The sequence below is a fragment of the Zonotrichia leucophrys genome, chromosome 2, assembly GCF_028769735.1.
Source record: "Zonotrichia leucophrys gambelii isolate GWCS_2022_RI chromosome 2, RI_Zleu_2.0, whole genome shotgun sequence".
NCBI lineage: Eukaryota > Metazoa > Chordata > Aves > Passeriformes > Passerellidae > Zonotrichia > Zonotrichia leucophrys.
The window spans coordinates 25,083,043-25,099,262 of record NC_088171.1 but is presented as its reverse complement, the minus strand read 5'-3'; the positions used below and the strand labels follow the sequence as shown (position 1 = coordinate 25,099,262).

At 44.9% G+C, this 16,220-nt stretch overlaps 2 protein-coding genes across 3 annotated transcripts in view; both read right to left on the bottom strand.

Annotated features, from left to right (window-relative positions):
* Window positions 1–10,662, bottom strand: part of LOC135443742 (probable acyl-CoA dehydrogenase 6) — a 74,437-nt gene extending 63,775 nt beyond the window's left edge. Inside the window, exon 1 of the mRNA XM_064704328.1 lies at window positions 10,506–10,662. Within this exon, the coding sequence (XP_064560398.1) occupies window positions 10,506–10,652 (147 nt within the window). The 5' untranslated portion in view covers window positions 10,653–10,662. The remainder of the gene's footprint in view (window positions 1–10,505) is intronic.
* A 135-nt stretch (window positions 10,663–10,797) lies between these two features.
* On the bottom strand, window positions 10,798–14,393 carry LOC135443058 (guanine nucleotide-binding protein G(I)/G(S)/G(O) subunit gamma-11). 2 transcript variants are annotated; one of them, XM_064703298.1, is made up of 3 exons: window positions 14,289–14,393; window positions 14,059–14,162; window positions 10,798–11,237 (listed from the first exon to the last, which is right to left on the bottom strand). In XM_064703298.1, exons 2-3 carry the CDS (start codon window positions 14,152–14,154, stop codon window positions 11,112–11,114), a joined length of 222 nt encoding a protein of 73 aa, XP_064559368.1. In that variant the 5' UTR covers window positions 14,155–14,162; window positions 14,289–14,393; the 3' UTR covers window positions 10,798–11,111. The 2 variants fall into 2 exon arrangements, with proteins under 2 accessions (XP_064559368.1, XP_064559367.1); XM_064703297.1 differs by lacking the exon at window positions 14,289–14,393 and having other exon boundaries at window positions 14,059–14,282.
* Window positions 14,394–16,220: the final 1,827 nt, after the last annotated feature.

Here is a 16,220-nt window from a genome sequence, read left to right as displayed (position 1 = left end):
AATGATCAGTAGTAAAAAAATACTTGGCAGAACCCTATCTAGGAGAGCTCACATTTCTCTTCAGTATTACCATGTCCCATACGCTCAGACCCTAAGATGCTGACCCTCAGTGTTGAAGGTGGTTACACCTTTTTGGCTGTTGTCTGGTAATGCTCATTGGACTGAAACACCCAGGGAAAGAGCATACAAAAAGTTATTCAAGTATTTTGATGGATCTTGGCAAAAATATGTGGTGAATATGCTACCATAGTTTTGTTTGTTGTAGCTGGTACTGGGCCAAGTTTTTTTGTAGCCTACATACAAAGCTACCTTTGAAGTTAAGCACATTCTCAATGACTAAGCCATGATTTCTGCAGGTTTGCTCCTGTGCCTTTGAGCAAAATTCAAATTGCTTAACAGAACTGATTTATTACCAGGTGAGTTTGCCACATTGAGTAAAACAAGATCTTCCTTGCATGATACAATTAAACCCCCAAAGACAACCTCATTGCATAAACCACAAATTGTGTATGGCCTTAATTTTTTTTTTTTAATCAAAGTCCAGATATTAATAGCCACAGTTTCTTCTTAGCTACTGGACCATTCACTGTGGTTTTATGGAACAACTTTCCTTGTACAACCTCATAAAAACATAAGCCAAATTCCTGAAGAACTACAGTACTCCTCAACTGGCTGGTGCTTCAGCACTGATTACTGGGTATTGTCATCCCTTCCTAGAAAAGCTAATTGAAACAAGGAGAGGTATTTTTAAAGAGTCAAGCCAGCAGTGACAGAATGATCACAAAATTAAATGTTTAAAACCTTGCTGCAGACAGGTCAAATAACGCTTTGTACTTTAACCATCTGATTTGTCCCCTCCCTTGGCTTTAGCTATTTCCTCACATTTGTGCCCTCAGAAAAATACTTTACACTTCAACTTCAGGCAAATACTATGTAGGGATCTTAACTTAAACCCTAATGTATCCATGCAGTGTTTGGCAATTGCACAGAAGCAAGCTTTCAGCAGTATGTGAGCATCTGGTCTGCTTATTTATACGTGCTTTATCATGAGAAACATTGAAATCATGAGTGCCAGCATTTAGACTTCCATTGCCAGCATACCAACTATAACAAGATCTAAAACTTTTAACAGTAGAAATATTTAGCACAGCATACTACAGATGTCATCTGACAGATATTGCTAGCCACAAAAGAAATCTTTCCACCTGATCTAGCTGGCCAAATCTCAATGGCATTTGGGATGTAAAGTTGATTAAGGAGCCATATAACTATCTCACCTGCTGAAGTACCAGTATACCAAAACAAAAAAATGTTCTTTTCCTGACAGCAAGGGCACAGTACATCTTATGTGAACTGTGTGTTGGAACAGTCTGTATGGAACTGGTGTTTTTCTCAGGCTACTTCATCTGAACAATAAAGATGCAAACCTAAAGGACCAGGCTCTGGAGGCAGCCTTGGTTTAGCCTGCATCCCAGCATGAGCTCAGGCTGCTCTCTGGGGAGCCTCCAAAAATGCCCTCAGGGCTCTTATCAGCTGTGAATTATTAAAAACACTCTGGATACTTGCCAGAGTGGAAATGGATCAAGCCAACAAATTTACTTCATGTTGAATGATGGTATGAAAAATAAGTGTTTTCATTAGAAACTGTCTTGACAAAGTTTTGTGAAAACAGCACCTGTAGCTTCCCCAGGTCTGGGGAAATGTCATGGCAGGGTTGGAGAGGGGACAGAGACATAAATTCAGATTTTTTTAGAAACAGGTAATTTTAGTTTTTCTTCGGAAAAAAAGCAATGAAAATATCCCCCCAAATCACTGCCACAGTTTTGACTATTTTTCACTGAAACTTAGTACGTTATTTAAATGAGAAAAGTAACAAAAATACATTATGCTGATGCAGTGTTTTTTGCTGATATTGTAGTTGTATCAGCAACTACCCAGAAATATTAGAAATGCCATTTAATTTTGAATTCTAAAAGAAATGCATTCTACAACTGTAGAAACTGTACCTTAATTAATTTGGGTACTGAGAGTATGTACAGATGACTTCTACAGCAATTAAAGATTATTTTTCATTATTCACCAGCATGTTTACCTCCTATCATGCAATTCAGAAATTAAAGACCACACCAGTTCTACACACAATATCTATTCTAAGTACCCCTTGTAAGACTGCACAATGTACAGTTTCAGCACAGTATTAGCAAGATGATGAATTTTGAAACAAGAAACTGAATTCTTAAAAAAATTACACAAATTTTTACTACAGGTTCCTGTGAGTTACACCTCAGCTGAGATTAGACTAATTTATTAGAGAAGCAAGAGAAAATGTCTAAGAAAAAGGTATTTTGGATTAAGAAGATTAGATGGAGTTTGTGGAGCCAGGATTAGATTAGATGTTAGGAAGAAATTCTTTACTCAGAGGGTGGTAAAACATTGGAACAGATTGCCCAGAGAAGTTGTGGATGCCTTGTCCCTGGAAGAGTTCAAGGTCAGGTAGAAAGGGGCCTTGAGAAAGCTGATCTGGTGTCCAACATCCCTGCCCAGAGTAGGGGGCCTCCAAGTAGATGACTTTTAAGGTCCTATCCAACCCAAACCATTCTATGATTCTATGATTTTATGACATAACTGTTCCATATTATGTTAGGAGCAGAATTTTTTCCCATTTAAATCAAGTTACAGTAATTGAACTTAGCTCTATTGCTATAATAATCAAACAAGACACAGTTAATAGGATCTTTAATGTAAAAAGTAAATAAATAAACAACAAACCACTAATGACAGTTCTTGAGTGGTTATACGTAGATATTAGTGCAACAATGACTCAAACAAGAGGTAATAGACCAGAGATTTCTTTGCTTTCTATATCACCAATAAATAAAGCAAATAATTAATAGCCTTCAAAACTACATTTTCCCTTCAGTTTTAATCAAAACCACACGGAGTAATGACTGCACTGTGAGACAACTCAGCATTGTAGCAACACTGTGCTGAGGTCAAGGTAGTATTTTAGAAAGATGCTAAGGCAAAAAAAAATAAAAAAAAAAATAAACCCAAAGCTGAGGTGGGCAAACCCATGGGCCACACATTGGTGCTACCAAAGCTAGACACCAAAACCCAGCCCAGGGGTGCAAGGCAGCCGGGACCCCACTGGTGAGCTCCTGACTGGCCACACGTGCAGCCTGTGCAGGTCTTCTCAGCTGCTGCACACGAAGACCTAGGGAAGGTTCAACCCCATGATGATATGGGGTTGAAATGAAAAAGTTCAATTTAAAACTAGACATCCATTTCATGACCCTGTGAAAAACATGTGGGAAAAAAAAGTCCCCAGTTCAAAGAGCAGCTGCCCACTTCCCACATGTTCATCTCCATCTTGGTTCCCCCAAGGCATGCATCCCAAGCACATCTGAATGAGTTTCTCAGAATATATTACTCATTTCTTCTCACTCCAGGGCTTGGAGGTCACAGCCCTCCTTGACTCTCTCAAGGCTCTTCCAACATTCTAAATAAAGTTTGATGGACAATCCTTTCCCAGGAATACTCTTCAGAAAGGTAGGGAAAGGCCACAGGGAAGGAGACTGAGGTGTGGAAACATATTAAGGACAGAGCTAGCGAGAATATAGGTGCATGAGAGAAGAAGGTCAGCTCCTTGTGGCTGCTCCCTACTAGGGAGGCTGTGGAGAGACTGAGCTTCTGCCATGGCAGCTCACTGATGAGAATGTCTATGGCAAATCCAGGCAGGCAAATCCACGTCCTGCATTTGTGAAGCCCCTCCAGCACTGGCAGGATGGATGGCATGCTGTGCTCCCAGCCCCCATGACACATGCTAGGAGACCCTAGCAGAAGCCAGGAGCTGCCCCTGTGCCTGGATCACCCAGCGTGGTGGTGGAGAGCCTGGCCTGACAGGCTCAGCGCTGCGGCACAGGAGGCAATCATCCAGTCTGCGATGACATCGGGTGCAGAAGCAGAGGCAGTATGTGACTTAAAACACCATAACAGGCTAAAAATAACCCCATTAAACAAATATGATTTAACCATGCAGCAGCCAGAAAATGTTCCCTGCAGTGCTAACCTTGCCGGCTCACACAAAGTTATTTAGTGCACTTTCTTCTGGCAAGCAAAATCCTTCATTACAGGCTTGCCTGTGGTCTGCAGCAATCTAGAGAGCAAAGCTGCAGCCTACTGCTTCCTCTTTCAGGATGCACTACCAGCACAGGGCAAAGGTCTTCAGGAAGTTTTGCAGGACTGTTTTCTGGAGATTGTTTTCTTTGTGGTTGGGTTATTTGGGGGGTTGTTTGGGGTGTTGGTTTTTTTGTTGTTGTTGTTTTTGGGGATTTTTAAATACTAACTGAAACAAGGGGGATAGCCCTCAATCCTCCTATAAAAACATGAGTTGTTATTATTAGTTAGGAGCTCACCTAGGAGATCTGTGTAAAATATAACTCATTGCTATGAAGGGGTCATGTCCAGATAGCAAATGTCCCAGATGCTGCTGAAACACTTCTCTGCCACACAGACAAGTCTCCTCTTGCCCACAATATAGAAGATTTGGCATTTGCATACAATATGCATCTCTTACTCAATATTCCCAGCTGGCTACCCAGCCAAATATATCATGTGACACACCTGGGGAAATGATCAGCTACAAGAATTGTCAATGAAAAATTGGCCCTATTTGCATATGGGATTTGAGGCTGAGCCTCAATCATGATATGGAAACTTTTGTACACTGAGCTGTCATCAGACTGTTTCTGGAAACAAGCCAAGAAAACATTTTCCATGATGATATGGGGTTGAACTGAAAAAGTTCAGTTTAAAAGTAGACATCCATTTTGTGACTCTGTGAAAAACATGAAAAAACATCCTAGATGTAGAATTTCCTCATAATTAAAATAAAGAACAAAAGCAAAGTAATTTTGACTAAAGTTTTTCAAACATTTTATTTCCCCCTCTTTTCATACATGTTATATGCAGAAGCCAATTGCTCTACTTGGTGCCTGCAGGACAAGGTGTAGCCCACAGAGAGAAAAGAACCTACTGAATATATCACTGAGAAGACAAAAAAAGTGGGTTTCTCCAATGCTGCTGCACAAAGCTGTGGCCAGAACTGACCTTCCAGAGAAGATTCCAACGGATTTTAAACCAATATTGAGTAGGCTTATATAAAGAAAAAACTCAGAAAATTTTCCTAATAGCTGGAAAATATAAGGCTTAAATGGGAAATACATGCAGTTAAAACTGATTAATCAGAGCACAACGATTCATTTTTGTACCTTCAACTAAGCTGTGCCACAGGCAACAAAGTATTCTGCAATCTGCTACTGCACTGGGAACCAAAGACTGCAGTGATCACCAAATACGGCAACAAACAGTTACTAAAGGAAATTTTCCCTTTCTCAGAGGGAAAAATTAGTGGAGGGAAAAACCCCATAATGTAAGAGCTGGCAGTTTCTCATTGCATAATAAGGCATACCTGCCCTTATCTATTTTTACAAAATCTGATTTTCCTGGGGAAAAAAGCACGCACTTTATAAGTATTCTGCAATTGTGCCTGGTCTATTCATTTGTCAGTACCTAGACATGTTTCTGTTTAAATCATTGTGTTTCTTCCTTTTCACTGCAATGCAATTCCTTGCAATAAACCTAATAGGTAAAGCAAGGCTGATTACTGGTTCAGAAATTTGAATACTGATTATCTTTTGGTCCCATACATCTGACTACAGTTTTTACTTCAGGAAACCAAAAAATCCAAACCCTGAATCAACTAAAAAGTTTTTGCCAACACTTACTGAAATACTAAAATGCTAAAAGTTAACCAGGGAGTGCAGAAGCACGTCCTGCCCTCCACCCCATGCAGCTGCTGGCACATCCGGGGGCCCCATTCCTAAGGCAGAGAGGGCACACATCATCACCATGCTAAGAAAATGAAAGGTTCAGCCCCCTACCCTGGAGCTGAGCCCTACTCAACCATTTCCTGAGGAATGAGAGGCTAGAAGGCAGCTCCAGCTGGGAAGGAACACACATGATCCCAGCCAACACCACGTCCTTATGTCATTTTTCCAAAGACAGTTGCAGAGACGAATTCCTCCTGTGCAGACCTGAGTGTCTTGGCAGACCCTGCACACTCACAAATACACTCCTTTCAACTGCCCTATCCAAGGGTATGGCAGAAAAGGGAGGATCCCAAAATTTGTAAAAAACCGAGTGCTGAGGTGCACAGCTATTCCTGGGATCTGATAGCAGAGGCTTTTAAACCAGGGTAGTCCTACAAGACCAAAAATGTGTGCTGTGCCAATCTAGGCACTGATCTGGGACAAGCATTTTGGGCAACAGGGAGCTCTGGCCACTGGAATAGTATCCAGGCTACTTGTATTGAGTTATGAAAGAGATACAAGACTGAGAAAATGACCACAGAGATTTTCTTGCACCTGCAAATCATACTTTCCAGCGCAGAGGTGCTGATTAGATAGAGTGTAATGTCCACCAGAGGCTGGCATGCTGGGGTTTGGGTCCTCCTTCTGAATCTACATCCCTGGAGGAGCAAAACAAGCTCTTTCACTGCAGCCCACACCATCACATTTGAACTGTCAGACTAAACCAGTCTCAACCCCAGTTTTTTTCCTCAGGCATAAAGTGCTTATTAAGACACAATTTTAGTTCTCATAAATGCATAACTGTATTGCCTAATCAAATGTGGCAATGATAAAGCAATATAATAGCTTGATCTGAGGCACAAAAATATCCACTAGGCATAGTTGTACTAAAAACTGTTCACTGAAAAGTCTAACTAGATACAGTGGAAATTTGTTCTAACACTGATATGAGGTAGGAAAAAAAAAATCCAGCGTTAGGACATAACAACTCAATGTCAGCTCTATTCTGACACCAAGTAACAAATAGGAGCACTGATTACAAAATTGCCTTAATTGCACTTTTGCTACACACTGAAGCATTTGTACAGAAAGTGACATTTTTCTTATTATGAGAAAAAGCTTTTTACAGAGCTTGCTTAAATAAACTGTACCTCTTTTTTTTTCCACTCCTGTTCTCCTACACTGATTTAAAAGCACTTCCTGGTAGGGCACTAGTAGATGTACTTGGTGGTCTCTCAGATTACAGTGGTGTATCCCAGCTGCCTCTTCCAATGACAACAAAATTCAATGATGATTTCCTGTCTGATAAATTGCTACCAAAAATTCTTGGTACCAGCACGAGAATTAGCCCCTAAATGTTTGTGCAATGTTTCTGGCAGACATGAGATGAAAAAGACTGCAATACCCCAGAACCTGGGAATACATTTTGCTTCCCTTAGACAGAAGGGCAGTCAGTGCAGAATCTGTGAGCCTTGCCAGACTGTTCTCTTCCAGAAGCCTTTAACTTAGGTGTATGATAAACTAGGTTTTAAAATCGCAGGTGCCAGTCATGCAATTTTTCAGATTCAGCTGCATGTTTTCTCTCTTCCAACTTAGGGAGAAACTGGCATTTAAGGTATTCTTTCTAACACCAACAAGCTATTACTTCATCCTGTGGCAGGGGTTTATGATTTCTTACAATGATAAATAAACCAACTCCATCCAAGGTGCCCCAATGATAATAGTTGTCACCCTTCATTATTTTGCAGGTAGTCAGAAAGAGCCATATTATTTTGATGGAAAATTTACAGAAATTTTGCCAGAAAGTTATAGGAAATGTCAATATTAAATTCAGATCCTGCATGCTCTAATACAAAGAGACATTAACTGCTGCAAAAATCTATGGATATATATTAATAAATAGAAACTCATGACATACAAGCCAAGAGTGGCAAACAATGAAGCAGTGTCCCTTGGTGGAGTCTCATTGTCATGGGGGAAATTCTCATCCTACAGACACACAACACAGTGTAACTATACTCAGTCACCACTGGGCATAAAATGAAATGTCATTTTTACATTACATGCAGCTCTAGCAAAATGTATGCCAAATTTCAACATTTCCCAAAGCTTCTTACTCCTAATGCCAGAGAAAAAGACAAATAAGCAGCCCACATACATTCTGTATGTATATGAATACTGTTAGACACACATATATAGAATGACTTAAACTTTTTTCTTCTAACCAGCTCTAGTAATTACTGAAGCAAGCTGTAGGCTATCAGTGTACTGCAAGCATTGTTCAACAAGTTAAGGAAAAGTTAGGTTTTCAATTTCCAAGAGGAAGGGTGGTGACCTATAAAGCTGTAAAGGAAACCACTCACAGAATTATTTCAATACCCTTGCTAAAAACAGCCCCCTGGAATTATAAGAGTCTCTTCCTCATCCTGCTCAGAACAATTGGGAAATTATAGATCATTTAAAGTACGTTAATACACTAAAAAATAAGATTAATGCAAACAAACAAACAAAAACCCAGTTCTCACTCATGGAATTGCACTGCTCATTTCTCTGATTTCTCTGGTACTCGCATCTGGATTTAGCTACTGGAAAGGGTGCCCCAGAATATATAACAGGTATACTTAAAATGTGTTGCAGATACTGAATGATCATTCTCTCCCAAAGACTTTGGGGACACTTTTCAATTTATTCTAAAGTCACTGGAGAAAAGCTTAACTTAAAACAAACACTGATTGCTAGAAGCTTTGTGTGAACAACATCAGACTGGATTTGATGTAAATAGTGATTTTTCTTTTCTTCCAATATGATCAGACCAAATCTAAAATAAGTGCTATATAAGCATTTTTTTAAATGCAGGGCAATGAAAAAGCAGGTTTATATTGTCTACTGTGATTTATTCTACAATATATTCATCACAGGGCTTTATGTGATAAATGTAGCATCACATTCCCTCTTAGCCCATGATTTAATTATCTGCACTGAACCCAGCAAGGTAGAGCATTCTGTTATCTGCACTTCAGAAGGCATGGAGGGCATAAAAACAAGGGGAAAAGGAGGGGAAGTTTTATTTAAAAAAGCAGTGTGTCACACAACAGAGCAGCAAACACTGCACAAGCAGACACTAATATAGCTACTTCCCCTGTCCTCAATAAATACACAGCTGCAAATACTTGAGATACAAAACAATGTGTGCCTTAACCTATCCATGACAAAGAACCAGATTACCTCCTTTACAAGCTCTGTTCTTGTCCTCTGTGTTTCATAACGTGAATTTTTTACTAACACAGTTGTTGTCCCTGGGCAGGTAATGAAGAGCAGCATGCCAGGGAACAAGTTCATTGGGAGATAGCTCTGCAGATACACAGATATATGGAGGCTCTCTCCAGACAGAATCAGCACAAATTTTACACAATGGTATTAACTACAAAATTCTATACTATCAATCCAGGTGAGGATTCATTTCCAGCTTCTGTTTCTTTCTGTATCATCTCATTTCTGCTTTGCAAAGAGTTCAGGAATGTAGAGTAATGAAAGCAATTTACTAAGAAAGTGACAAGTCATGGGTCTCTTTTCCTCCTTACTCGGATTTCTTTTTTATAACACAGAAGATACATCCCCTTCTCCCAAAGCTCGATGATAACAGATCTCAGTGACAGAAAATCTGACCCAAACACTGGGTTTGGGATATTTTAACACTGGAAGTGTGAAAGTTTAAAAAAATCTTACCTTCAGACGTAACTCCACTACCTTTTGTCCACAGTGGACTGGAGGTGAAGTTTCAAAATAATTAAGCGTATTCAGGGAAACACAAGATTCTGCAAGTAATTTTTAAAAGCGTCCATGAAAGATAGGACATTCTCACATGAAAATATCTGGCAATCCAGAGCATACTGTTTTTAAAAAACTACAGCAGAGCACTGCACGCCAGCTAGAATTTGGAAACTTGCCTACAATCTGAGATAAGTCCTTACATTCCCTTCACCTGAACCCATTGTACATTCTTATGTGGTGGCCACAATAATAGTGTTTGACCCTTGCAGCAGGTACTGAACTCCAGCACTTTTCTCAGCAGTTCCTAGGTTAAAGGTGGATTTCTCTTTCCCACTGGCGCTCAGCCCTGCAGTGGGCACCACACCAGGGCTCCCTACAGCCGAACCTGCTGATTCTCCGCCTTTGGCATGCGCCCTGAACAGTACCACGGAGATCTACAGAGGTGACACTGACCTCACTGACATGGAATACACAGAGCTCGCCAGCACTACTGTTCTTGCAGGTTGTCACTTGGCACTCAATCTACACGCTACGTTACCAGAAGCGCTCCGTTTCCTCTTGATTTATGACTGAGTCTTGCAGGAGACTCCCATTATGTGTCCGTCGTGCGCCTCTAGAACGGGGCCCGAGCTCCCGCTCCGCCCCGGGCAGCACACGCCGGGCAGGGCTCTGCCACCCGGCGGGTCACCCGCAGGCAGAGCACACACGGTTCCGTTTCTGCCCTTGGCAGAGGGAAGTTTACTCATTTAAGCACATCCCGAGCCGTTCTCTCGGCTCGCTGCCCTTGCCCTGGTTCGTTCCCCGCACGGGGCGGTCAGGCCGGGTGTTCCGGGGTCCCGCCGCTGCCCGGTCGCCCCTCGGTACCTTCCGGAGGGCCTCCCGCAGGTCGCGGTGCTGCGGGGTGTCCCCGGCGAACCGCGGGGCGTCCCCGGCGTACCGCGGCCCCGAGGTGCGGCCCCGCAGCGCCCAGCCCAGGCGCCGGGCCCAGCGCCCGCCGCCGTGCAGCGCCATGGCCGCCGCCGGTGCCGGTGCCGGGCAAAGGCCGCTACAGCCGCCGTGTCCCGAAAGCCAGCCCGGGCCGCACGGCAGCCCCCGCCCCGCCCCGCCCCTCCTCCCACTCCTCTCGCCCCGGCAGCAAGTCACGGCAGCTCTCGGGTTACGGGCAGGTTCTCTTTAATGCCAACGAACAGCCATGAAGCGACCGACAAGCGGGTGGCGAGCGGGCCCCGCGCAGCGACACAGGCCGGCCACGGCGGGGAGCGGGGCACAGCCGACCCTGGCCAGCGGCCGGCGCGGGGCTCGGCTGCTTTCGCGAGGGTTTCTGTATTTTTGTAAGGAGAAATAGAAAATAAAAATAAATCCGCTCCTGTGCTCGTTCGACACAGACCGGCGGCGGTGGGGACGCGCTAGTCGCTTCCTACGGGTAAGGGAGGAATGTCTGCTGCAGAGGCAGGCGCAGGGCTCCTTCTCCTAAGCGATGACACAGCCTCCCTTCTCCTTGAAGGGGTTCTTGTCTTCGGGGACCCCCTTCACCAGCGGGTCCTCTCCCGACCGCTCCTCGATGTAGTTCTTGATCTCTTCGGAGCACTTGGACACCTCGAGGGAAAGGACAGAAAAGTGTCTGCGTTACGGCCGTGGGAAATGTTTATCAGTGGAGGAAACCCATGAATTTATATTCTCTCTCATTCACCTTCCCACCAAACATAAAACATCTGGCCACAGAGCACTAAGCACGTGCATACTCAGCTTCCTTCCTCTCTTTTCACAGCCTGATATTGACAGAGCATGTGAGTGTCTCTGGGAATGTAAATGCAACTCCGAACAGCCATTGCTGCATAGTTAAACTTGTGTTCATAATTAGCCGATCTAGTTTCATTAAGCTGGGGATCACACTCTCCCTCAGCACCAGCATGACTTATGGTCAGTAGTTTCAGGGTCAGTAACTTTCAATTCAAAGTATTTATGGCTTTATGTGTTTTTTCACAAACAAAACATTCAGCAATGATTTTTCAGTGGTAATACCAATTCTTACTTTGCAGTTCTACTATGGCAATGATGCACCTTGAATGAGGGTCTAACTAGGAAAGACAACTTATTTACTGGTTACCTGGGGTCATTTCAAACAATGGTCAATAAAAGAGCCTGTTGTGTTCTGAGACCATAATAGTTCCCATAGCATTCATACCAAACTAGCACTGATGTAGGCAAGCCTGCATAGAACCCACCTAGGAAGAAGAAGGGTGTTTAGTTTTGTTCACTGACACATGCAGCACATGTGGTAATGGTGTCTGTGGAGTCTGAGAGTGCACAAGTGAACATCTGGGGCTCCTGACGTTCCTTGTGCACACACATCTCTTGCTCTCTGTGCCAGCAGAAACTGTCCCTAGATGCTCAAATACCTGACATGCCTGAGGACACACTCCTGCTCTGTCCCCACCTCCTCCCTTCCTACCCGCAGGCCCTGCAGTGGTACTGCTGTGCTGAGTCAGCAGCAGGAACCAGCTGCTGGCCAGGCCGCTAGATGATTAGTATTTCTAATTTAAGGCCCCTTGCCTCCTCTGTTAATTATATTTTATTTCAAAGGTAAAACTACAACAAGAGAACCAATGAATTTACTTGCTGCATCACAGACAACAGAGCATGGCCTGTGCAAAATTAAGCTTTAAGCCATCAGAAGGAACAGAGTTAATTCCCAATTAAACAGTGCATAAAATAAGATCTAGCTGCCTTAGAGCAAAGAAGAAGCTACACCTAGAAATCCCATTATACGTGTCTTGTTCTTCTGTGCCTTGCCAACTTTGTTCATTCAAACCGGAGCACCTAACAACACCATAGCACAGTTGCACGCCAAAGTATATGAAGGACCAGGGTTTTACTTCAGTCAGCACTGCCAGGATCACTTTAACTTATAAGAAAAAAAGTCTGCTTAAATATACATTTAGAAATTTTTATTCATTCCAAAGCCCATTTCCTTTTTATTTTGTAAAGTTGTTAGTGGGTGTCAAGAAAATTTTGTCTGACGTTTTGCTTTTGGTACCAACAGTAATGTGGTTTCTGCATTTCCCAGTCCCTGTAACACCCATACAGGCACCAGGGGACTGTGACAATGACAACACCGATTTTATTCTCACAGCAAAACTTCTGTTACAATGCACTGGTAGAATTAAACATGCTTCACTATAGGAAAATTGAAAAATACCCATTTTCCTAAAGTGATCAGGGTTTTGGTTTATTCCAAAAATGTAGACAAGTATTTAGAATTATTATTATTTCCAAAACTTTATGTCCTGCAGAGTGTATTTCAGTTGTCTACGAATTATCTTTGAGAGATGACATAGGTATCAACACTAGTTGGACGTTGAGCCCTCAATACTGCTAGAGCTTTAGACTATAATGTAATATCTACAATCACTGATACCCAACTCACAGCTAAAACATAACTTCAGCATTGGCATTTTTATTCTTGGGGTAAAGCCTAGACCTTCAATGTAATCAACGTGACTAATGCTACTGATCCCCACATACAAATGTATTTTTGGTCCTAACTTGAAGGGTTTTATTTAGGTGTAATTTGCCTCTGCTAGCATGCAGAATTAAAAAAAAAAATTAGTTTCATCATAGAGTATGATCAGTTCTGCACATCTTTCGTCTATAGAAAATGCACAAAACCATAAACCTTTAAGGGGAAAGTAATTGTGGGAAGGAACAATCAGTGTGAATGTCTAGATGTCTATGGAACAAGGCTGGGTGGGTCACGGCTCGGCACGGGCGGTGCTCTGGCTGCTGTCCGGGCGCTGCACGGCACGGGAAGCTGGGCGGGGACGCGGGCAGCCGAGACCCGGCTAGGGGCCAGGCAGGGCGCAGTGCCGCGATGGGGCTGCCCTGGCTGCCCAGGGGAGGGCCATCCTCCCCTAGCACCAGCACGTTCCTGGGCGTTCTGCTACAGAAGGGGGGAACAGCGCGACGCGCTCCTCCCTCGCCCGGCAAGGCGGTCTTGTGCCGGCCTTGGGCGCCAGGGACTCGAGGGGAGGAGAAGTTAAGGGGTGCCAAATCCACCGGGATTAAGTTAAGGGGTGCCAAATCCTGCCGCGGCGGGCCGGTCCGTGCCAGCCCCTCGGGGCGCTTTATCCCAGCGATGATGCGCTCCTTCCCCCGGGCTCCACAGCCTCCCCCGGCAAGGACCGGCGCTCCTACGCGGTGTTAGCAGCGCTGTGCCAACAGCGCCGTCCCCGGCCCCTGACCCAAAGTGGTGGCAGGACCGTCGGTGCAAAGCGCGGCCGTCCCAAAACAGCCGGGGCTCTGCGGACGAGCGGCTCCCACAGCCCCGCCCGGCCCCGCCGCCCCGGGAGGAACGGGCTCGCCCCCCGCTCCACACCCGGCCCCGGACAGCTCCGGCCCCCTCTCCGCGCCCGCTCACCGGCTGCCTTTCCAGCTTCACTTCTTTCCGGAGCTGCTCCACTTCCATTTTCAGTTTGTCCTTCTCGCTCAGGTCCTCGATGTTGATGGCTGGCATCGTCTACACTACGGAGCGCGCAGGGAGTGAGGACAAAAGGTTACGTCTGGGCAGCGAGGGCGCCGGGCCCGGAGCCCCCGGGCGGTGGCGGAGCTGCGGGACGGCCGCCCCCGGCCCGCCCCCGGCTCACTCACACGCTGCCGGCCGCGCTGCCCCGCTGCTCGGCCCCGGCCGCTTCCTCTCCGGCGCACCCCTTCCCCGCGCCGCTCCGGCCTTTAAACCTGCGCGCTAATCCCCCCTAACCGGATTAGAGCCCGGCCCGGCCCCGCTGCCGGGGCGTTGACCCCGGCCCTGCCAGCGCAGGGAGGTCCGGCCGTCCCAGCAGGAGCCGGGAGCTGGAAGACCCTCCTGTGCTGACCTCCCTGGCTTCACCCTCTGCAACTCCAGTGCGGGGCAAGAGCAGTGAGGTCGGCTGGAGCTTTTGGCCCAGCATGAGATCTTTCTCCCCACCATCTTCTCCCCATGCACCTCCCGGCCATAGAAATGACTCAGGCTCTGTGCCACCTGCATCCTTGGGCTCTGTGTTCTTCTCCCCCACTGCTAAGGCAGAAGCAGGTGGTGTGCATGGGTACCTTCCTCAATACTTGTTCATTATCACTACAGATGAACTGGACTAAGTTAGAGAGGGGAAGAAACTGCTCCCATATAAAGTGCCTCAACAGGTGGCCAGCCCATCAATGCCAGACATTGCAACTTTTTGGTAGGTATGTCTGCAAAGCAGACTTGCAACTGCATAAGAGGGCTATTGTGCCTGGCTTGCACAAGGGTCTCTGAACACATGGAGTTATGACAGGTGTTGGGGTGGAGTACTCAACATAAGGGAAGTGATGCATTCAGAAAATGCAAGAAGGAGTTAGGAAATTCTTCTGTGGTTGCATATGGTTTTGAGGTCTAGATCCCAAATAGGTTTCTATGCTTTTAGAAATGGAGTGGTCCCTCCATGCATGCTTGCACAGCATTTAGCATCTGTCATCCTAGTAGCTGTTTTCCTACAATAGCAACGGAAGCACAATTCAGGGCCCGTGAGACTGAACATAGCTACAGGCCATTAAAATGGGCTTGCAGTCCTTCTGTTATCTGCCACTACAAAGATCTTTATAGGCAGTTAGCCCTCCCTCTTTCCTCCTCTGTTTTTTCCCATTAAACACACTCCTTTCTCCAACCTCTACCTACTCACCAGATGTAAGCAGCTGTCAGCAGCATGTAAGACTTACATCTTCTCCAGCACTGCTCCTATAGTTCCCTTGGGGTTTGTATTCGTTTTACTTCAGCCAGTTTGCTAAAATCAGTTTCTCTTCCTCTCCCTATGGCTACTATCTTCCCCTCCCCAGCTGGTGGCATGTGCTTTCCACTCGCCCATAACCTACACTGACAGCTGCATTCCCAACCCCACCAGCTGCTGGTCCTGGGCCAGCCAAAACAGGTGTAAGGAGCTGGCTGTCCAGTGCCCCAGAACAGCCTGGGCTGTTGCTGGGAGCAGAAACATTGTGGTGTGCAGAGGCAGAGAGCATGTGATGTGGTGGAGGCAGGTGTAGGGTGCAGGAGTGAGCTGAAGGTGGGCTCTGGCTCACCACTGACACAGTTTGGGTGGGAAGAATTTGATGTCCATAGCTCTGTAATGGAAAACTTTCCCTGACCTGTCTGCTGATGTGACTGGATCTGCAGATGGCAGTGAGTAATGGACTTTCTACCACTCGCTGTGTTAACTTTTATTGTGGTTCATATATTTTTACAGATATTTACCTGATCTAAGTGAAAGCAAAGGAGAAGCTGAATAGCAGCACTGATGGGTAGGTGGCTTTAAATCAGACTTTGATTTCTATATGTCTGTGCACAGAGGAAATTGAAAATATTGAAAATGGTGTTTTCATTACAGCATTCACTTTGCTGCTATTGTTTAAAGTGGTATTTAAATTTCTTTATTTGCAATTCCAAAAAATGTCATGAAAACTAAAGGGCATCAGTCTAGGACAACATATTAAAGAACATCATATTAAAACTACTTTAGTTTCCCAATATTAGAAGGATGACCTTTTGCTTTCTTTTGGAAAGAGAAAAATTATGTG